Source organism: Sinohyriopsis cumingii, chromosome 2, assembly GCF_028554795.1.
Source record: "Sinohyriopsis cumingii isolate HCF-2022 chromosome 2, ASM2855479v2, whole genome shotgun sequence".
Classification (NCBI taxonomy): Eukaryota; Metazoa; Mollusca; class Bivalvia; order Unionida; family Unionidae; genus Sinohyriopsis; species Sinohyriopsis cumingii.
The window spans coordinates 102,232,130-102,256,292 of record NC_142962.1 but is presented as its reverse complement, the minus strand read 5'-3'; the positions used below and the strand labels follow the sequence as shown (position 1 = coordinate 102,256,292).

General features: G+C 35.0%; 1 protein-coding gene across 1 annotated transcript in view; it reads right to left on the bottom strand.

The window, feature by feature from the left end:
- LOC149805500 (uncharacterized) overlaps positions 1 to 23,310 on the bottom strand; it is a 31,965-nt gene extending 8,655 nt beyond the window's left edge. The window contains exons 1-9 of the mRNA XM_089950097.1: positions 23,126 to 23,310; positions 18,000 to 18,090; positions 14,443 to 14,522; positions 8,593 to 8,672; positions 6,370 to 6,556; positions 5,418 to 5,642; positions 4,497 to 4,568; positions 3,505 to 3,676; positions 2,994 to 3,200 (exon numbers count right to left, since the gene is read on the bottom strand). Of these exons, the coding sequence (XP_089806223.1) occupies positions 2,994 to 3,200; positions 3,505 to 3,676; positions 4,497 to 4,568; positions 5,418 to 5,642; positions 6,370 to 6,556; positions 8,593 to 8,672; positions 14,443 to 14,522; positions 18,000 to 18,090; positions 23,126 to 23,221 (1,210 nt within the window). The 5' untranslated portion in view covers positions 23,222 to 23,310. The remainder of the gene's footprint in view (positions 1 to 2,993; positions 3,201 to 3,504; positions 3,677 to 4,496; positions 4,569 to 5,417; positions 5,643 to 6,369; positions 6,557 to 8,592; positions 8,673 to 14,442; positions 14,523 to 17,999; positions 18,091 to 23,125) is intronic.
- Positions 23,311 to 24,163: the final 853 nt, after the last annotated feature.

Below are 24,163 nucleotides of genomic sequence, written 5' to 3'. Positions count from 1 at the left end.
AACAAATTACACACTTTAGAATTTAATGTTGGATTAAAAGCTGTCATGATAATATATCTAGTTAAATTGACACAGACAGCACTTTTGATACGAAACTAAAGTAATATGAACTGCAATAAACAACTGCAATATTTCTCAGGGACTCCAAAAATATGAGCCAGAATGGCAAACGTTTTCCAATAACTACCTAGTCATTGAGATGACATACCTCTGAATTCATTTGAAAACTTTCAGATCCATGTTCATTTTCTGGGGCAAAGATATTAGCAAAATAAGCGAACAAAATTTATAGCAAATTTAAGCCCTCTAACAAAGCAAATATACAGTATGATTGTGGTGTAAGTTCAATGGGACCTGGTAATCTCATGTATCAAGGGACATGGAGGAAAAGATTAACGCTCATTGTGTTAATAACATGACCAATTAGAAAAGAATCTGGATGCTGTCAGAAATTTTCTTCAGAAGTGGGGGTTCCTTACTCCATGACAAAAGTGGGGTGTTAAACTATGCCAAATGGTAGCTGAAAATTGATAATAATTTAATGGACCACACTCATCTTTGTAACCATTAGTTTATTTACTACTGTAGTAAGAAATCACAGAAAGAACTAGAAATCCTACATATAAAATCTGAATCATAGATCCATACAGGATTTTCATTCTTTTCTCACATATTCTGACATTTTATTTTACTACAGTGATCAAGTTTTACAGGTCTGTGTTTACCCTATTCCTCAGAGTAATGTGATTTTTGCTTTGAGAACTGAATCTCCCGATCACATGCAGCTTTTTTAAAAAGGCAGAACCACTGCAGTTATGGCAGACAGTATGAATAGATTCTGGAAATGGTTTTCAGATATATATCCAAAACACAATTTTCCTCAATTTATGCATGATGTTTCTTGGATATTTCTACCCGCATATCAGATTTTCAGCAAAACCTAAAACGTAGTGAACATGTCAGTTATTTCTGTATCACTGCTTTCTGTGCCATGTTTGGTTAGCAGCAAAGCTATGATATTCCTTCCTCATTAGGTATGTTCTTAACAACTTAACTTTTCATCTTGTTGACTTTCATACAGAAATCAGTTATTTTTTATTTCAGCATGACACACTGCTGTTACGTTTTATACATTTCCCTAGTGGCTTATTAATTTACTATATTGCTCCAAGAAACAATTAAATTAGAAAACCTCCGTAGTTTATGCAATCCTCCAACAGTTCTCTATCATAAAGGTGCCTGTATATAATAATTAATGAGATCATGGCAAAAAGGCAAAAAAGACGATCAAATCAACCTAATTAAAAAACAAATATTTAAAGAAATCGAAGAATGGGTATGAGAAATCACAGGAACCAACCACTGATAACTTGTTCAATCTTCCCCCTACTGGAACCCAGAAGAATGAAATAAAATGTCCTTACAATGGGTAATAAATCATGGTGTCAAACTTGGCATTTTTGAGATCATGTATTAATAATGACTTTCATGGAAATTAATTTTTTCTTTCCAGATGTGAAAAATATATCACAGTATATGTTGTTGAATTAACAAGAAGATTTAACACAAATATCAATTCCATTCAATGACACATTTTTTTAAATGTGAAATCATCAATAACATTGCACTGCTCATATGTGTGTGTGTGTGTGTGTACGTGTTTATGTATTCATGCAGAGTCTAATACAAAAATCAGGATGCGGAACAAACCAGTATAAAAATATCCAGAATAGAAAAAAAAGCAATCATTCCATAATTTCGGTTATTTTCACAAGATTTACGGCAAAATCGTAAAACTTGGCCAGGTCTGCATGTCTGAAAGCCTTTAAACCAGAAAGTTATCTATCAAATGTGGTAAAATCTGCAGAGTAATAAGAAGTTGTTTAAGGTTTTTTCCTTCTATTTTCACTAATGCTGGCCATATTTAATGGCAGATCAGAGTGCCAGGACATGTTCTGTAAAATCTGGTAAGCTTTTATTAGATGTTTCTGGAGAAAATCTCATTCAAACATTTTTCCACTTCTACTAATAACAGCCATGTCTAAAGATGTATCAGCATCGTCTATATAAATCGGAACGTCTTCATGCGAGGAAACTTTCTGCTAAGTTTGGTCAAATTTTATTCAGCAGCTTTGTAAAAGTCAATTAAAGGTTTTTCTGTTTTTAGGAAAGTGACTACACCCGATGGCAGATGGTCATCATCTTACAAATTTTGAAAGGTCTTCATACCAGGAACCTCTCTATTAAAATTGATAAAATTAGTGGTTTTGGCAAAGTCATTTCACATTTTTTTTTAATTTTTAGTAACTGTGTCCAAATTTGATGACTGATCAGCATAAAGACCTAATAATGTTTCCTACCTGAAATATTCTCTGCATGTTTTTTTAAATTTTTTTATATAATGTTTTTCTAATTTCATGATGTTTGTTTTTGTAATATTATTATTATATGTTTTTTATCTTATAGGTGTTGTCTAATGTTGTAAAGTGCTTAGAGCTTCTAAAGATTAGGTGCTATACAAAGTCCTCATTATTATTATTATTATTTATACAGAAAACTGTAAGGCCTTTATGTCTGAATACTATGTGCTAAGTCTGACTGAAGACAATCAACAGATTTCAATGCAATGTCATAGATAAACAAAAATGTTATTGAGTGGTATACTTCATGCATAGTAAATCACAATACATACCCATGTTTTCCATTTCATAATCCTCAATATTCAAATACAGATTTAAAGCCTGATTTGCATACTGTAAATTAATACATGACACAGGTGTTCATGTTAGGCTGAACATAAATAGGTTCTGTTCTGTAAAAGGAAAAACAGACTTAGTAAGATGGCATTTTTACTAGTATACAAGCTAATGAGGAAGCGAAATATAACTGTTTCAGAGAGTCTGAAGAGGCCCTGAATTACATGAAAAGGTATGTTTATAAGTTGGAAACTTCCTATATTTGCTACGGGAAGCTGAAATCCAGTTTTCTCTTACCATCACTTTCTTCGAAACTGACAGTCATTTTATCACTTGCTATGCCTGAAGTGGTGTTAGAACTGGCATCACTGATGACTGAAAATCTTTGATTTCCAGAGACAACAGTTTTTGATCTTGGAGACCTATTGGCTTTAAAAGGTCCCCCATTTGTCACCAAGTCTCGAGCGTCACTGTAGATGTAAGATTCCCTGTATCTTCTTTTATCTGGAGAAAAAAGTTTATAATAGCAAAGATACTTGACAACTCAATGTACACAATGTCGAATTAAAATAATATTTTTGTCATTGTTTGTATGAAGGCAACGAGAGATGCTCTATGTAGAGTAAAAACAATCTGTACATGTTTCAATCAATACTTCTACCAACACCATTTAGTTTTTCTTTTAACTCAAGACATTATAATAGCTAGAAAAAAGTAACTTTTCAGGAAATTGTATCATGAAGATTTTGCTTGAAACCAGCCAATGTGCAAACTTTATTATAACATCTATCTACTCTTGCATACTGACCTTCAGCTTCTAGGTGTCGGATCTCCACCAGCTTGGGCTGAATGGCCATCTGGAACATATGTGTGTTTCGGCAGATGGACAGTAGGTACTTGGATTTGGAATCACACTCAGTGTAGTAAGCGAACTTCCTGCCTGCAGGACTTCCTAAGGAACGAATCTCAAACTTCTTTTTCTGGAAGATGAGAAAACTGTCAAATGTCAATCTCTTCTTGAAAACAAATGCAGGTACCTACCAGTTCAAAGTCAGAAGTTACACCTAGGATAGGGCCATAATTGTCTGCCATTCTTTCTAATGTATACCAAAATTTAGCTTGTAGAGATTTAACCTTTTTCCAGCAGACCAACAACAATATATATTCTTTTTTTTTCTCCATTACATTTACAGTAAGCTTTCATGAAAAAACCCCATGAATTACGAGGCCTGGGAACTGCTCATTATTACTATATGGCATGAAGTAAATAGCAAAAGCAAAGTCTGCCACTGAAAGTCACTTATATACCACATTTATCTTTACAATAATCTAAGACCAAAACAAAATGCTAATTGAAATCTCCAGCAAATGCAAAAAGCCTTACAAAATCAAAGCGATATTATGTTCCATCTATATAAACTGATACATTATTAAAACATTGTTACGACTGTTTCATTTAAACATACATGGTATCCAGGGATGGAACTTTTTAAAAAATGTATCCAAGGGTACTCTGATTACTCAGAGAGTTCATATGAAAATGACACAAAATTCTAAATTGCATCTATGGGTTACTACCCACATTAAAAGTGCCTTCCCTGGTTCCCAAGTATATTTCACTGGAACAGCTCTAATAGGAAGGAAGTAGATAAGTTTCTGCAGTATATACAAGTTCTTTTTAGTGATGTACCACTTTACAGCAAAGCAGCAATGATCTTAAAGTAAAAAAACAAAACAGTTATATGAATACTTTCAACATTTTAAAATGTAGGACAGGTTAGAACAAATAAAAGTTCTTACATCAAAAGTAAGTTTTCCAATATCTGGCCACAGGAAAGTTGATATCAAATCCTTAAACCCATCATCCTGATCCTGTAAAATATTGCATAAATTACTAAGCATAAAAAAATTTTGAGTTTATAAAGCACATATCATCACATCCCTGCTATGTCCCACCCAACTCCAAAATATGTGCACCTTGGGTCAAGTTTGGGGTAGGGTGCAGAGGCAGGTAAGAGTTGAAAAGACCTATAGGCCAATTTTAGATATGTGTTATGATTTTTCATTTCATGCCCAGTAAGTATATACATAATTATAAGGCATCAAAAAATTCAAGCATCTAGGTTATAATCCTAATGTTTCATTGAAACACCCATTGGAAAAAAGTCGACATTGATCATGGACTAAATACAACAAATATCTGACATGTTAGTCTCAAAATTTAAGAGTTGTTTAACTCGCTACAAAACTTTTAAGCCCATACTCCTGACAGTACAGTGAAATGCTTCAACTCAATCTACAGATGCCAATCATATCGTATAATTTTAAGACCCTATCTTGAACAGTGCAAAATGTTGTGCAACACTATGAACAACTGTATGAATAGGCAGACAAAATCACTGAATCCTTGAAAAGTAAAGGGATAATGATTTGTAATGTAACACAGTTTAAATTCATTACCATTTTAAAAGTTATTATTTTGTTACACAAAGGTAAAGAATGAAAGGTGTCATATTTTCTTACTCAAACGTGTATATTAAGATGTTTTCCTGTAAAACCAACATACTAAAAGAATCCTATATGTAAGCTGTGTCTGTAAAATATGAAAATAGAACAACTTTTGGGCCTAATCAAATTCTCTTACTTTTATTAACATATTATGATGTGAAATGAACAAGTTATTAATATCACATGCAAAGAAAGAATGAACATTTAATCAACCTCATAGATCTGTATTCCTTTGGCACATATTCCAAGCCAAGCATTCCAGGCCTTATCTGTTTTCCGTTTCTTCAGGCGATAAAAATGCAGATTGTGAGCAGCCGGAGACACAGTAGTCTCCTTAATAAACCTCCATTCTGCCTCACTTCGTGGAACATTATGCAGATCTTTATGAACAACTGGGGTATTGTCGACTAGATAACCCATTCCTCGCTTATCTATTATCTGGAACAGAAATTAGAAAAGATAATTAACATTAAGTATTTAAATTATAGCAAAAAATGTCAGAGAAGAATTAACTGTCCCACAAAGTTTTCGATATCAGGATATGCAACACTCGATAAACACAGCCAGGATTAGAATGACTAGGTTTCTTTTTTTGAAGTCTGGGGTTCAAGTATGGATATTTTCCTTTAACATGTGCATAAGAAGATGCATCCAGTAACAATACTGGGATTTATCAGCAAAGCTGTATCTTTAGCAGCTGAAATAAATTCCTAAGCTATAAATGCAACCAAAACCCCATTTCTAATCAGAAGAAGAGTTTTATGCCTGTTTCATGTACAGTGTTCAAGGCAAAATCCTACCTACAATGGATATATACTTGATCAAATAATGCAAATAAATTCTTTGGACAAAATGTCTGCAGCAAAAGCTCTTGCAAAAATGACTCCCAACAATTCCCCCTTCACCCCTCTTCCCCAAGAATGAATCAAAATTCGCAAATCGTGGTTTACAGCAACAGACCACTCTCATTCACAAAACAGGTCCTCATGCTTCTATCTTCAAAATGCAGGAGGGGTTGGATAACATCACAAACACACATAAACATCTGGACAGGCTGAATTGGATATTTCCTGCCCCATTTTTAAATATGAAAAAGAAAAAAGAAAGCAAGATGAGAAGTTTTTCAAGGAATATATGAAATGTCATATCTTGTCAGATTACGCACCCATGCAGGAAAGTATTCTCTGGGATCAAAGTAACGACCCTCTGAGGGCACAGTGCTGTAACTGCCAATGTCTGCCTGAAGGGCTAATGCAGCATACTGGAAACACTTTTCTTCTGTGCACACATGACCATAGTTCAAAACATTCTCTTTCAGCTGTAGGTAGTACAGATGTCTAGTTGCTTTCTCCCTGTGATAAAATAACAAAAGGTCACAACTAATGCATCACCAAACTTTATCTACCTACTAGTAGCTGTTATTAAAGAACTGATTAACATTCTAAATGACCACAGACCATGCTCAAGCCAAGACTTGTTACATATTAACACTGAACATCTAAAATGCTTATCCAGCCATAAATTAGACCGGATCACAGATGGTGTCTTAACCTAGCTAATTATCCTATATATCAAATACAAATAAATTAGACTGGATCACTAATGGTCTCTTAACCTGGCTAATTATCCTTTAAATCAAATACAAATAAATTAGACTGGATCACTGATGGTCTCTTAACCTGGCTGATTATCCTATATATCAAATACAAATAAAATGTAATAGCTTTATAATATATCCATCAATTTTCATAATGATTAAAACCAAACATTACTCTCTGATACAGTGGTACAATTAAAAAAAAATCTTTAGTTTTAAAGAAAACATTTTTTTAAGTAAATTGTATTTCTGAGAACGTACCCAAGCAAAACAGCATCAGGTAAATAAGTCTGCTACTTCCCAAAACTCCTACCCATCATATCCATTTGACCAACGAAAGATTACACTAGTTTTAAGCTGAGTAATACACTGAATAGGATGCTCCCTTCTGCAGCGAGGCAAGGAGCATTTTACCATAATATTATTGAAGAAACATAATTTACAGAAATGTATGTTTTCTCCTTTGAATATACTTCCCGATCACATTAAGAGAATTTGTAAAAGGAGGAGAGAATGCTGAGCATCTCACTTCAACCATGGGCACCCTTTGAAGGAACAACTGACCACCATATATAGCCTATCATGTGCTGAAAAAATGGCATTAAGTCCATAACATAAAATGGATGCCAGCTTATCAGTGGCTCTATGGAGGTTAATAGGTAAGAGTTTCTTCCCATTTGTTTATAAGATACAGACAGAAAAGATGAATTTTTCATCTTTTTGGGATGGCTTGTTGCAGGAGGTAGCAAACTGATTTCCTACCATTAATTTATCGGGAAATTTATTCAAAGGAGAAAATGCTAAGTTGATTGGTAGATGTGTATTTCTGATTTTCAACAGTCATCAATTATGTGTCATAACATTTCTTATTTCACATTGTAACACAAAATATGGCAACTGCACTCACTAACAGAGTCTTTGCTGTTTGTACTGAAAACCTCTCAAACTCCAATTCTTAGGACATGAGAGTAACAGAGCTTGCTGAATGCTATGTCCAATGCATTTAGCAGCTCCTGTCATTAGACTATTAATTTCTTTACAAAATGCCATGCATAATGAACACTTACTTAAGATCATTCTTTTGTCAAGAATATTTCAACCTACTTAAACAGAGCATTGAACAAAAAAGATACTTCCCCACACTCTGTAACTACTTTATAAATCTCATGACCGCCAAAGCAAATTATGCAAGCAAGAAACATGCCACCCCCTTCTCTAAACAATGAAATAACTAGTAATATTACAACACAAAAGTGATAACGTTAACAATAGTAGTTTATAGAATCAGTCAGGTTTCCCAGGTATGCAAAATGTTATATCTGTATGCTATGCCAAGACAATACCCAAAAGCACTAAAAAGTCGAGTTGATAGAGGTCATCTTTTTTTTGCCAGCGTTAAGTAATACCCTCCAAGACGAACATACCCATCATGTTTCATGACTGAATATACAACAATGTCTGAGAAGCTGAGTTAAATTCAGATACTGTATGCAATTAATGGAGTGTGAAACAGGTCACAATGGTCAACTTTTGACCATGGTGTCTAGTATTATCCAAGATGAATACATCCATCAAGATTCTGGACACTGCACTAATGCTTATTTCAACAATGATGACAAGGCTAGCACCACAGTGATGCATATGTCTTGCTTATGCTTTGCAGGCAAAACAAAAATTAACTTATAATACTCTGCCAAGTAGTGTGGGGAATGAATTCTTAAATCGCCAGTAAGTAGATCTCTTGGAATTAAGCTGTATGTTTAACATCATGGCTAGACACTCTTTATTTACCTTAACAAAACCACCTGGTCCACATAAAACTGAACACGAAAATAAACTGTTAGAACAGGTTGTCCATGTCCGTCAAAACCCTGAAAAAGATAAAAATGAATATGCTGCAGAGAATTATTAGTCACCCTAAAGTTTTTGCTAAGTAAGTGTTCAGCAACATTCTGTGCCACCTGTGTCTGTGTGTTGATGTATCCATTCCCCAAATGTGACTTGCAAAATAATACTGGCAACAGAAATACCAATGGCAGTGGAAAAGTGACACCTGTGTCTCACCCTACTAATGTTGACGAACAAGAAGCTAATGCCCTTTATTCTGTGCATGTTTTCGAAAGCTGATACGTCAACAAAATATATATCTCAATTAAGTAGCATCAACCTAGTTTTTTTTCTGATAATCTGTTTTAACCCTTCAATGTTTTTTTCAACCTTTCCTGAAAAGGGTCCTTAGGGGCCCCAAGGGTTAAGCTGTTCTCACTTCCAAAGGGCACTATCCATTATTTCACAACTTGCCATGAAGTTATTACTTGATGACTACATCACCAACATTATGAACATTCATACTAAATTTCTTTAAAGCGATGCAGTAATCTCAAAGTACTTGCATACCTGCCAATCTGACAGTGTTTGGGGGCTTCTGTTTGTGTGTGTGATTTAGATTTTTAACATAGCTTTAACAATTTTTCAGTCATATCGCTATGATGTCTGCAGTGTGACAGTTTATAGTATGTCTAGCACTGGGGCATCGTGCCGCAGACATGTAACATGATGCCCCACCCAGTCACATTATCCTGACACCAGGCTGACCAGTCCTAACACTAACCTCTTAATGCTGAAAGCCAAGCGAGGCATCTGTCAGTACCATTTTTGTTAAGTCTTTGGTATGACTCAGCCAGGTTTAAACCCACGACTTCCTGCATCCAAGGGAGACGCTCTAACCACTAGGCCACTGAAGCAGTCATTGGGGTTTCTGACTGTTAAAGTGTTTTGAAGTCCCAAGGTGGAAGGGGGAGTGTGTGATTTGGCTTTTTAAAATTTTTTCTTTCATATCGCTACGATGTTTGCACTGTGACAGTTTATAGTACTGTCTAGCACTGAGGCATCATGCCGCAGACATGTAGCATGATGTCCCATCCAGTCACATTATCCTGACACCAGTCCTAACACTAACCTCTTAATGCTGAGTGCCAAGTGAGGCAGCTGTTAGTACCATTTTTATAAGTCTTTGGTATGACCTGGATGGGGATTGAACTCACGACCTCCTGCATCCGAGGTGGATGCTCTAACCACTAGGCAACCGGAGTGGTCCCAAGGGGGGGGGGGGAGGAGGATGTCAATGCAAGCAATCCAAAGTGTTTCACAATTGAGAATAAGTTATATACTGATACATGCCTACAGAAATGACTAAAAATTAAAATTTGAATTTAATAAAATGTTTTCTTTGAACAATTTCTAATCTTTGTCCTGTGCAACATGACAAAACACTAAATTTCATTATTAATTAACAGCTTACTCCATGAATATAAAGTGACTCACAGTAAATTATTTTGAAATTAATAGCATGGTGGCAGGGATTGTGCTGGACTTACCATAGTCTTGGCTTTGGGGTGGAGAAATTCAAAAGTATCATGACAGGAAGCCACAAACTTGGACATAAAATTGCATTGACATCTAATGTTACATAAACAAAACTCTGTTCATATTGACTAACCATAACCACCCTAATGATTTCCATTACATTTATTAAAATTCCTAAAACTGGTGTTTAATAAGTCGTTTAAAGGTTATTCTAATGTTTTTGGTAACAGTGAGAACAGTTGATGCTGGATCAACATTACTTGAACAAACCTATGCCAATATTCTGTCAAATTTAGTCTAAAGCATTCGCCTTCACTGATCCAGGGTTAGTAGCAATTTCTGATCTAAAAATTTTAGGTTTTTTTTAATAGGTTATTTTTTAAAGGTCATTGTGAATTTTTTTTAGGTTTAAAGCATTGCAGTGTTCATACTTTCATGCACACAAATAACACCATACTCATCAATTTTACATTATTTTTAATAATATGACTTCTTTTCAATAACCTTCACAAGGTAAGATCTAAATGAACTTAATGAACAAAGCATTGAAAGGTTAAATCATATATATATATATATATATATATATATATATATATATATATATATATATATATATATATACACACACACATATATATATATATATACATACACACACACACACAAAAGCAGAGCAATATACACTGCACAAAGTGTCATGCAACATTCAGATTATTTCATTGCTTCTAGTTTATCATCGATCTGTTTGTCCAGATCCAGCTGTTCTTCCAGTTTTTTTTCCCCACAGATGTCCTTAAGCGATTTGATGTACTGATGATGTTCCTCTGTTGTTCAGCTTTAAATGCATAGTCATCAGCTAAACTGTTCATTGTTTCTATATCATAAGTTTGGACTGATTTTTTCTTTTTCAAATCCACGATTTCCTCGTCCAATACTTTTCTTTTCCTAGTTGTTGTTTCAGTCTCCTTTTTCTCCTTCTCATCTTGAAGAAACCTTCATACCTGCTGTATGCACTGATAAGCAGCATTGGGGTGATTTCAACTTTATGGATTCCACCAGCAGCTCAAACGGCATCAATAATGACCCTTTTGGCAATCAAAGTTCTTACTGCTATATTTATCTCTTCAACTTCTTTATTTGCTAAGAACCCCCTCAAGTGGTTTGCCCATGTGACAAGTGAAGCAAGGTCTTCACAACTTGACAAAGGTTGGAATAATGCTGAAAACTCATTAACAGCATCACAACAACCTCATTAACAGCATCACAACAACTGATACTGAACTCTCTCTTGCTGACTAACGAGTGCACGATTCTCTTCAATTTAGCCTCTGCTTGTACTTTACTTTCCAAAATGGCAGCAGGGACAGGGCATGCCATGTCTTTCAATAAACCATAGTGAAGTTGAGATTTTGTGAGGAATTTGTCAGCAAAACAAACAAGAATACTTTGCATGCATCCTTAAATTCTAAGATTCGTAGCTCGCTTGCTTTTTTTGCCATTTTTAGTTCATTAATCAAAAACTGTGCCACAAAGCCATCAGCAACATTGTGTTTGGCTACATGATTGAATGGGTCAGTCACTAAAATGTAACCATGTCTTTTGTTGTTTTGATTTCCTCAATCTTTTCTGGGATAACAAACATCTCTAGGAGGCCTATGGCAATAGCATTCAGATCATGATGAGCAAATTGTAGCTTCAGTGCATCAGTTTGGTTTTCTGTAAGGTAGAGCTCCACATGCTTGGAAAGTGAAATAAAGAATGCCAAAAATTCATCATTTAAAAAGGCTTCTTTCACAATCTTAAAGACTCTGCCTTTGGGTCAGAAATGCTTCATTTCATTACCTGACCAACATATTTGCTTAAAAGTTCCATCGGATTTAAAACCCTCTGAGCAACGGTGGTGTTATATAACCACCGGTGTTTGCAAAACTGAAGAGGAAAGGTGGAACTGCCAGTAACATTTACAAAATCTTCTATTTTTACAGGTGTGTCATGAAAAAGCTGGAAAAGGGATCTCAGAATTTGATCTAATTTCCAATTAACAGCAGCCATTGCTGTCTTGCATGCACCATGTACCTTATGAAGTGGACATCTTCCTGCATTTAACAATGTGACACAATTTTCAGTGGCCAGAGCAGAATCAGTCTTATAAAAAGCCCAATTAGCATTCAACCCATCCATAGATAACTGAATAAAATTGTTCAAATTCAGGTTTGCTGTCGTCACAGATTCAAATGCAGAGACCATATCTGAGGCAGTACAATGACCAAGAAAGTTCATGTTAAATAACTGGTCTTGACTGTGCCCTGATCCCAAAAATGAACATGGAAATCCATTTGCTTAGTTTGAAGGACATCATTCATGCTCTCATCAAAGAACAAAACAAACTCTATACATTTTATCAGATCCTCCAAAAGAGATGTAAAATACGGAACCAATCCAAATGAAGCCAAATATGATGTTTTCCTGTCTGAGAGACTGAATTTTTTGGCAACTGCACTATCAGGAAACATGTACTGGAATACTTTTTTTAATGCCGGAATTTGATGAAAAGCTGCAGTGTTTATCAAGTGTATGCAATGTCCAAATAATTTCTGCTTTAATGAGTCTTCTTTAGCTACATGATCTGGCAGAGATACTGAGGTAGTAGACACTACTGAACAAGATGGTTGAGAATTCAGATTTTTTGGTAACAGTATTTTTCCTGAATCCGGCTGTTGATGCTAGAAAAAGACAAGAAACATCTTTAGTTTTATATAAAATTAAGAATATATCAAATATTATTTCACTGTAACTTAATTCTGCCTTTTTCAAAACATAATTTTTATACTGCTGGTACTTTCTACACATTCAGTATACCACAATGTATAGCTTGTCGTAAGAGTTTCGGTACAACTTCTATTTACTTTTCTAACTTGATTTAGTTTTATCATTATTAATTTCAATGGAGCCCACAGTAAAAGGAATAAAAGGTAAACACCTTGAATAATTATATATAAATTGTAAATCTGAAATCAGAGGAGTTAAGCTTACTGTTACAGTTATGACACAGTTGTTTCCCTTTTAATACCCTTATAAATACTTAAGTTACAGAGAATAATGATGACAAAGCAAACTTATGCAAAAGTAAAGAGTAATTAAGATAAATATATATCCTAGAAAATACTAAAATAGCATTTCGGAAAATTAAACCCTTTCACTAGTTATTATTTTTGCTGCCAGTATTTTCCTTTGTTCCGGTCAATAGTCTGACCAGCTTCAATTTCAATGTGATTCATGCAAAATTATTCTTGATGCTATAATTCAGACTGAGAGAAAGACAGACAGAAAGATAATGTAAATTTATACTCACAGTCAAGACTTTCTTCAAGACGAATGTGGAGGATATGCTGCTCTCATTCGCTTGATGTTTTATTCCTTTTGCGTGCAATCGTAAGCCACTTTTACCCAATCTCATAACAATATTTTTAAAACAATTTACGTCTAGCAGAAAACACATATTCATCTTTTTCCAACCAAGAAATGTACTGCAGTTTAGACAGCCAAATCATTTGAAAATGTGTCTTGCTCGCCATTACAGTAGTCCCCTCTTATAAGGCCACCCCTATTGCAGCAGGGAAGTGGCCTTATAATGAGGGTGGCCTTTCTAGAGGGGGATGACAAATACAAATAGTAAATACATATGAAGAAAGTCACATTTAATTCTAAAACATTTAATATTTTCATTTAAAAATCACATACATGTTGTGAAATAAATGTAAAACAAACTGTTTCATCAGTTTCAAAAGAATGTTACAAATAACCATTGATATAGTTTTAAAACTGTCCATAATTATGTTACAGATCACATCATCTGTCACTTTGTTGGTAACAGTCTAAAAAACAAACCAGTCTTGTCACAATAAAAAATATCTTTGCTGTCATATCCCCTGCATATACTGTTTAGTCCTTTGTTCCAATCTTCGACAACTTCATTATTATTATCAGCCGATTCTCCACCAAGGACAGAACACTTAATATTGTGTCGGACTTGAAATCTGTGCAACCATCCCTTACTTGCAGTAAAGTCTGGTCAAATTCTATTGAGCAATTCAAGATGAAAAGTTTTAAGGAAAAACTGTGAATGGCTGATGCACACCAGAAAAAGGACTATACCATAAGCTCACCCAACATAAGCTTACTACCTGATTAGCTTTAAAAAAGGCTAACCAGGCTTGTTCTCCACCTGGACTTGCACCTCAAAAAACATGATAACTTGACAATATGTCTATTTACCTCCCCACTAGAAGATTTCCAGTTCTTCGGTGCATGTTTATGGATTTTCTCATCATTGGAAACGAAATGATACTCCTTATCTGAAAATTTAAAATTAATCATATTTCTATGAAAAACAGAGTACTAATAAGACATGGCTAAAAAATAATTATTCACAAGATGCAAATAACAAGAACATGTCAAATATACTCACTTATGGCCACCGAGATTATTGCAAAGAATTATGTTTTCAAATGACTAATCATTCCCATGCATACTGACCATGCGTACAAAAATTCAAGGAGTTTTCAAGGACATTGTCCAATGTTTTACTGATATTTTTATTATTAATTATACATACCTTCATTATATAAATCACTTTAGTTCTGTCTTGACAATGAAACAGCTTCAAACACATCACATAATTATTTCAGTTTTTAACAGCTGAAGCATATGGTTTTGTTTTCATAACAGTAAGGATGAATCATTTGTAAAGAGAAAAAAATATACCTTTTACTTATATGTGGTCAATATCAGCCACTTGTACGTTTCAATAATTTATATAATTTGTCTCCATAATAACACAGTCTTTAATAATAATAATAATAATAATAATAATAATAATAATAATAATAAATCATAATGATGACTTTCTTTAAAAATGAAGCTCATTTGGCCAACTGACCAATCTTCCATGAGGCCTACAAGATGAGGTATCTTTAGACAAAATACACACATGGTTTTAAGGATGAGTAAATGAGGGATCATATAGAGAGTAGTAGCAAACAAATTTAAAACATTATAGGTGAGTATACGACAAAGTTTTAAATAGTAGTACTGATTTAAACAAAATCGTACAAAGGATTATTCTGTAGATGTTGATGAAAAAGCTTTTAAAAGCTTGTCATGATTCAGCTGACTTTATATAAGGTGGTATGGAATTCCATAGTTTGACGGCAGAAAAAAAAAGCAAAACTCTTCTTATAAGACTCTGAATTTGGTTTAGGTAAACATAAACTGTTGTTTATCTGAGTTCATTCATAAGTACATTTTAACAAAATTTCAAGTTACATTTAAGATAGCCAAGAGAGAATCCACCTAAGAATTTATAGACTACTAAAAACTTTTGAAAATAAGGTCAAAGCTGAAATGGAAGCCATTTTAGGGTTTTAAGATTTGTTGATGGTGTATCTAAATCACTATCAAGAATAACTACAGCTGCTCTTTTTTGAAATTTCAGTAATCTTTTGTTATTTTCTATACCACTATTACCCCAAAGGGAACAACAATATTCTAGATGTTGCATGCTATAAGCATTGTAGAATATCATAGTTCTTGAGGGAGATAAGATTTTATTCCATACAAGAGTTAAAACAATGACCATATCAACTTGTGTTTTCCAGCACAATATATTATCTATCATGATGCCAAGTAGAGTTTCAATTTTTAGACCGTTCTAAATCCATTTCTTTTATCATTACTTTGAAATCTTTTTGCTCAGATTTTACTCAATTGCAAGAACTGTGCAAACCTTGTTCTTAACTGAATACATACTCAACTGAAAATTAAGTAAAATTTCTATAAAGGTAAATTAAAGGTCTATATCCCCATGTCAAACCTCAAGTTAACCAACTTATTCCAAAGTGAGGATTTAAAGAATATATGCTAATGAAGTTTATGACTAATCAGCATACAATACTTGTACCAAGTTTTTACTCAGTGCTGAGAAGTTTTTATGAAACCAGGACATAGCACCAATGTGCAAAATCAGTGTTATTACTTATTCCTTAACATGGGGTTGCTCTGTAGGTTACATGCTAAATTTTGAATTTCAGTGACATTATAACATATTTCCAGGGATCGTCCTGGGCTTCGCCAATGTCGCAAATTGCGATTTTTTTTCCTTATTGGCGACAAAAATATCCCATCTGGCGATTTTTTTGGCGACATACTTTTTGGTTATTTAATTTGTACATACAATCATGGATTTGGACTGAATAAATTTAAAGCCAGAACGAAAGGAAGCCATAAACTTGACTAAGCAATGCATTGGAATCAATCTGTTACACAAACGATCCTTTGTTCTTATTGACAACCTTTCTTTACAGTGCATTGTTACATCATAATCTGCTTATGCTGACATCTGGGCTGAGTACTGTATGCTGCGATACAGTCAATCATGCTACCGCACTATACCTACAACTGACCGACTTCTGAAGACGCGAATAGAACAGATACAATTAATTGTATGGCTAATCCTTCTGTTTTTTTTTTTATACATATACCAATACAATAGTTTTGCTGAACCTTCATAGAAAACTGATAACCTTTGAAGTACCGACTACTGTGTATAAATACAAAGCAAATGGAAAAAATCTCAATCACAATTACATCTGTCGCCAGTGCAGCATTTTACTCATTGATCTTTTTCTTTTGTCATCAGTCCCGTGTTACGGCTGCAGAGACTTAAACTCCGCAACAAGAAATAGCAACAAAAAAAAAAAACAGTTTTGCATAATTAATAATAATTATTTATTTCTCAAAATACAGGAGTGAAAGAATCCCTAAATTGGGCGTGAATTTACGCTTATATATACGGTCCTATATTGCCAGGTGTTGACTCGTGTAAGTTTCATTCGTGGGAATGGAGATCCTATTTTTCTTGTCGAGAAAATTTATACAGCATTCAGTGACCATTCTTGGGATTTAGGAAGCAATTCGCTACAAGCTTTGTGAAGCTAGCCGGGGGGGGGGGGGGGGGGGGGGGGCTGCTGAGAGACTACTGGTGTCACCTGTCAGCACTGAGGACTGTGAACGTGGATTCAGTAAGATGAACCTCATAAAAACTGACATCAGAAATAAGCTCTGCATCTCATCTCTCGAGAATTTAATGAGAATCAGCATGTACAGATGTGAAAAATTAGACTTTGAAACTGCATTCAACAAGTGGGCAGCCCTAAAATCGCGACGGATCTTCATGTAACACTTTGTAACATTTTGTTAATGCTTGTTGTAATTAAAGTATTAACTAATCCATCTTTTGTAATTTTCATTGCCTGTTACATTAATAGACTAAATTAACACTTGGAAAAATGTACACTACTTCTTTTGGCGACACTTTTTGAAAATTGGCGACAAAATATTGAGGTTGGCGATTATTTTGGCGACAGCTTTTTAAAAGCCAGGACCATCCCTGTATTTCTTTGACAAGACTTAACAGGTTAAGTCACTGAAGAAAGATACAGGTAGATTATATATGCAATGAATTCCAGGCTATAACCAAAGGGTCAACATCCAGGGAGGGTGAGTTGAAGGACTGGACTGTTCTTAGGCAATATGTGAAAAGCACAGGGGTTTCTAATCACAAGTCATTGAAATTTCTGTAGTTTGACAACAACAATGGAAGACAACAACACAGTTCTTATTAGTCTAATTGTAAAATTGCAAGACTTTTTCCAGTTGACCATTTATTATACCAAGAATTGATATGCAATTACCTTGGACGTTTGTAATAATATTCTCTATATAATGTCTAAAAGCTTGTATAATTATGGCCTGAATTTACCAACATGCGATACCTTTTTTAAGAGCCAGTCCAAAATATTCTGTTTCTCTTAGGGTTAAATGTGTAGCAACTTGGTTGAAAACTTCTTGGAACTTGGCTTTAACCTGCAAGTGAAATAAAATCTTTTAGTAAAATAATGAACCATGCTAATATTCAGTAAAGTAATTGTATAAACACTTTGCCAATATAATTTGATATGTTGTGTCCAACTACCCATCATTGCGTCTGTGCATCAGTATATCCACCACTCAGTTCATTTAACCCAAATTATACCAAATGATGGGAAGTGATCACATCTGGTATGTCGTAGGAGGATAAGAAGATGACACAAATGGTTTCAGATCCAGGATGCAACCCCTCAAAAGGACGGGTGAAAGTCAAAAGTTTAACATATGGATCATACCTCGTACATTAAACTCCATCTTATCTGACTGAGAAGCTGTTGTTGTAGGGTTTAACGCCATTTTTCAGCACACAATAGGCTTTACATGGCAGCCAGAATTAATGGTGGAGGAAGAACCCGGGAAAACCCCGGAAAGAACCATTGGCAAGCTTTCTCACATGCCCACATTAGCTGAATCCAAGACTCGACCACACGCAGACAGAGGTGAGATGGCAGTGATCCATAACGGAAAGCGCTTTAGACCACTCAGCCACTCTGGGCCCCCTGACTGAGATTGGATGATCATATTTAATAATATGTTTTGGGAGGATTAGTAGACAAAAATAAAGGATTCAAACATTGATGGCAAGCCCTGGGGTAGTAAGATGTTGGACGGGCAAAAATTAGACTTTCCTCTCTAATGAGAAACTGAAAACTACACTATGGAGTCACTGGGTTTTAAATCTGCCACTAGTTTCACCAATGGCTTAAAGGCGATAATGTGCCTGTCATAGTGAGCAACTAGGGTAGTTGTTATTGTTGGGGTGAGGTTTAACGCCATTTTTCAGCACACAATAGGCTATGCATGGCTGCCAGTATTAATGGCGGAGGAAGAACCTGGGATAACCCTGGAAAGAACCACCGACCCACGAGAAGCTACCAGCACATTTTCTCACATACCCACAATGGCTGAATCCGAGACTTGAACTGGCGCAGACAGAGGTGAGATGGCAGTGATCCGTAAGAGCACTTTAGACCACTCAGGGCCCCCGCAACTAGGGTAAACAAAGTATTGTAAATGTACATTCTATGCTTGCCAAAAGTATTATTACTTATTTTATGTAAAAACCATTGAACCAAGAACCAGCAGGTTTCTTCTCTGCCTCATTCATAAGCCTGCCAAAAATGAAAAATGCTATGTACTAGGCCAAAAAGAAAATCAGCTTTTGTTTCCCCATTTCCTGACCAACAATATTTTTTTTGCCTGGCAAACTTTTCAGACTGTAAACAAAGAACTTAAACACAAGAGTTCTTTGAAGGGACTGATGCTCTTCAGACTGAAATGAATTTCCAGGAATAAAACAAGACCATTTCTTCTTTTTAACAGCCGCGTGGCTGAATGGTCTAAAGTGTTCACTGTTACAGTTCACTGCCATCTCACTTCTGGCTGCGTGGGTTCTAGTCTCGGTTCAGCCAATGTGAGAAAGCTTTAAGTAGTTTTTCATGGGTCGGTGGTTCTTTCCAGGGTTTTCTCAGGTTCTACCTCCACAAATTATTCTGGCTGCCATTTATAGCCTATCTTGTGCTGAAAAATGGGGTTATACCCTACAATAACAATAACTTCATATGAAGTCTTTCAATGAAAACCCTATGCTGATGTGACAACTCATTCAGGAAAAACAATGACAAGATTTTCAAGATGGCTACTCCAAGGCAAAATAGTACTTTTAACTCAAGGGGATTAGTAATACCAATATTTTCAAGAAGGAAACTGGTTTTCATACTAGGCATCAGACTGATGCCATTTTCCTTTAGGACCCACTATACATCACAAGGAGTCTATTAATGTGGCAATATTTTCATACAGCAATATTTTCAAGAGAGCCAGTTTTACCATATTGGTTATCATTACTTTCATTTAGGACCAACTAGATATCATTAGAAGTCTTAGTGAAAACTCAGTGTTAATATGACTACTGTGGAAGCCATACTGGCTATCAAATCAGGACCATTTTCATTAACAACTAACTAAGAATCACAAGAAGTCTTGTAGTTTTCAAGATGGCAGCTGTGGTGGCCATTACTGGACATCAGATCAGCACCAATTTCATTTAAGACCAACTAAGCACAGAAAGTTTTTCAGTGAAACCCCCATGCTGATATTATGTTTATTCATGCTGAAAGAGTAGTTTGAGCGAGATTTTCAAAATGGTCATAGCCGTGGCCATATTGAATGTCAGAGTGTCACCATTTTTATGGTACTTAGAACCAACTAGAGATTACAAGTTGACTTCTGGCAACAAAAATAACAAGATGACCACTTTGGTGGCCATACTGGATATCAGTAGTGGCACCATTTTATTCTACTCTTTCAAGCAGTTCAGGAAGAGATGTAATAACAAACTTGTGCTAAAAGACAAATCTTTAAAAGCTCTAAGCACTTTGCAATACTGGATAACACATAAAAACATGAAATGACATGATTACAAAAACAAACACCATGAAATTGAAAAACAAAAACATGCTGACTATAATTAAGGAACTAAACATCATCCATGGCTTCACATTGGAAATGCAACTCTCTACTCCTTGTATAACTCCACTTCATTTGGACAGCTAAATTTAAAAATCCGAGTGCCATCCGCTTACAACAGGTGTGTCAATGGATGTCAATCTATAACATTTGAGAGCAGCTCAATGTATAGAATGAAGAGAATGGGGTTAAAACACCAAAACATAGATCAACTGAGCTGGAATGTTTACATTTATGGACACAAGTTGTGTACTAATGACTAAGTAGGACTTGAACCGTAGTAAAGCAATATTGTGAATACCAAATACATGCTGAAAAATGAAAAGTAATATATCACAGTCTCTTGTGTCCAATGCCAAAAACAAGACAAGGAGGGTGAGGACTGTAATCTTTCCACTATCCAAAGCAGAATGAAGGCTGTAAACTAGTTTCAGAAGGGCAAATTCAGTACTATGTCAAACAAGATATGCAGACACTACATCATTAAAAAGACTACTAGAATTCATTAGAACAACAATTTATTAGATCTCTCAAATGAATAGGGGGTCTGAAACAGGATGGTAGTTCTTTAAATCATTATGGTCAAGCATCAGTCTCTTCAACTGAGGCTTGACAATGGCAGTTCTGAAAAATGATGGGAATGCCTCAGAGTTTTCAAGCAGCAGGGATGTTGGGTGTGTGTGTGTGTGATTAGGATTTTTAACGCAGCTTTAACAATTTTTCGGTCATATTGCTACGATGTCTGCAGTGTGGCAATTTATAGTGATGTCTAGCACAGGGGCATCATGCCACAGACATGTAGCATGATGTCCCTCACAGTCACATTATCCTGACACCATGCCGACCAGTCCTAACACTAACCTCTTAATGCTGAATGCCAAGCGAGGCAGCTGTGAGTACCATTTTTGTAAGTCTTTGGTATGACTCGGCTGGGGTTGGAACCCACGACCTCCCGCATCTGAGGCAGGCACTCCAACCACTAGGCCACTGGAGCGGTTAGCAGTGATGTTGGAATCAGACTGAGTTCACATGACTTTTGGGCAATCTTCATCATAATTGTAGGTACATATCCACAGAGACAGGTTCAAATGCTCTTAAAGTTCTTCTGGTCTAAAAAATGAATTCTAGAATTTTGGTTTATTATGACCAGCCTAGATTTTATCTTCAGTGGTTCAAAAACTTTAATTGAGACACATGCCTAGGGTTGGTGACTTTATTAAATCAGAAAGCTTAGCCCTCCCTGACTCAAATTCCACAAGCCCTGACTCCAATTTCCATATGCACAAAACTGCCCATTTGTTTTTACTATTAAATTTCACAATATAGCAATGCTATACTTTAAATGTGAAAAGATAAAAGGAAAATCAAAACCAATTTGTGTGTTTATTTAGATCTCAAAATATTTTATTTAAAGCAATGTTCTCTCCAAGTCCTGAAGAGAGCCATTGCCTAACTGCTCTGTCAATGTCTCCTTACTCATCAGACCATTATGTTCATTTGCATCTAAGCAAGTCTTGCTTTATAGTTTCTCTTTAAACATTTGATGCTGCTCTTAGGTGCTGCTTATTATGTTAACTAGTGCTGCATCAAAGTGTTTTTCTAATTCTTTCTCAAAACTGGATACATTAACTGCTTCTGTCAGCCAGTCAAGGCTCATCTGCAGCCTACTCATGGCGTCATAGAAATTATGTAAAGTTGCCATGTCAAGTCAACATGACTAATACTTGCTTTATAGAAATAGATCAAATAAAAGAGAAATTCCTTGACAAGAAAACTCTGCATACCAATGAATCAGCTGTAGTAATTTTCATATATCAAACATTTAAAAATATGCATACTTTTACATGGATTTCAGTGTCAGAGAAACTTAGCATTGTCATCAAAATATTACAATATTTTCCAAAGTGAAATACTGTTAAAAGCCTGTATTTATCTCTCTAGATAACAATCATATACTCTTATAAATATGCTTTCTCCAATCACTGCATGTGTACATTAACTGGAAATGATATGCATTTAATGACACAAATTTAATATATGTATATAATAACTATATATTTTCTAATGTTTATTTGATCATTATAAAGTTGAATGGGAATATCTTCTACACTGTTGTTTTTCATACTTGATGCAAAGAGAACACATCAAATGGATTCACACTTGATACCTCTCAGAAAGTCCCTCACTCTAAGATGTTTGAATATCTACTAAGGACTCTTCTACTGAAAACTGATATATACATATTATTAACAACTGGACTCTGATGAAACTCTTGTGACAAATATCTAAAGAAAAACTTTTATACATTGATAAAGCATTCCTCTAGGTGCATCAGAAGTTCCTTAAGTTTGTTTTGGATAAAAGAAGTTTATAAATAGAACTCTATGCCCTTATACCAACAGCACCAAATAAATACCACAAAACTGAAAATTGCCCTTCTAAACACTACTGTAATACGAGTAGCTGTAATGCCATAACAGAAGATATCCTGGTGAATACTTACATCAACATAGACAAAGTATTCTTCTTTATTTAGGAGGATGACGCTGATGACCTTCCTCTTCTTTCCTGCTGTATGAGAGCCGGAGAGAGAGGACATTGTAGGTCTTCATGAGCTGTCTGGCTGGACACAGCCAACCACTTGTATTAATCACATTGGCCTCTATCAGAAGCTAATCTTATAACTTTGCCAGTCTGCAATTATAATGTAAAGGTTAGCAAATAGTAACAGCCTTGTGAAATTTATTAAGACCTACATGTGCATAATTTGTTCTTCACGGTTAGTATGATTTAACAGTTTTCTTTATCACCATTTATCTGAAAACTTGTTCTTTAAACTGTTATCCAATCAGTGGAAAAATATAAAAGTACAAAATATTTATTGGAAAGGAATCGTAAATTTACATGTGTTCTATCAATTCTCAACAACAATACAGATATTATTTGACTTATGAATAGCTTGCAAGACACTTCTAAAAAGAGCCCATTTTGCACAAAGGCCCTCACACTGCTGAACTAGGCCTTGCCACCATCTTCCAGTATATTGAATGTCTGCTTTGAATGGAGTTTTCATAGGAAGCATGCAAAGTTCAATTTTCTCCAGACCTTAATAATCCAGAATCACTTGTCTGCAGTGCATATGCAATCATACTGTAAATATAGATTTGTTGTTATTACATGACATTATTATTCTTCATATTTGATGTTATCACAATGTTGTAAACCATGACTATTAATTTGACAATAATGATTTATGTCAAGTGTTTTTAATTTTCTTTACTTTAAAACATTTTTGTGCAATTACTTGTATATGTGCTTTTCTGATCTGATCTGTAATGTTAATGTATATTATCATTCTTCATGCCTGATGTTATTATGATGTTGTGCACTGTAATAAAAAAATTAAATAATTATAGCTTTTATTTTTGTTACATATGTTACATTTGTTGTATCTAATAAGCTGGAAAAATTGAAATGATGTGTGTGATCTCAGTGCGATCTGGATTTTTAGCGTAGCTTTAACAATTTTTCAGTCCTATCA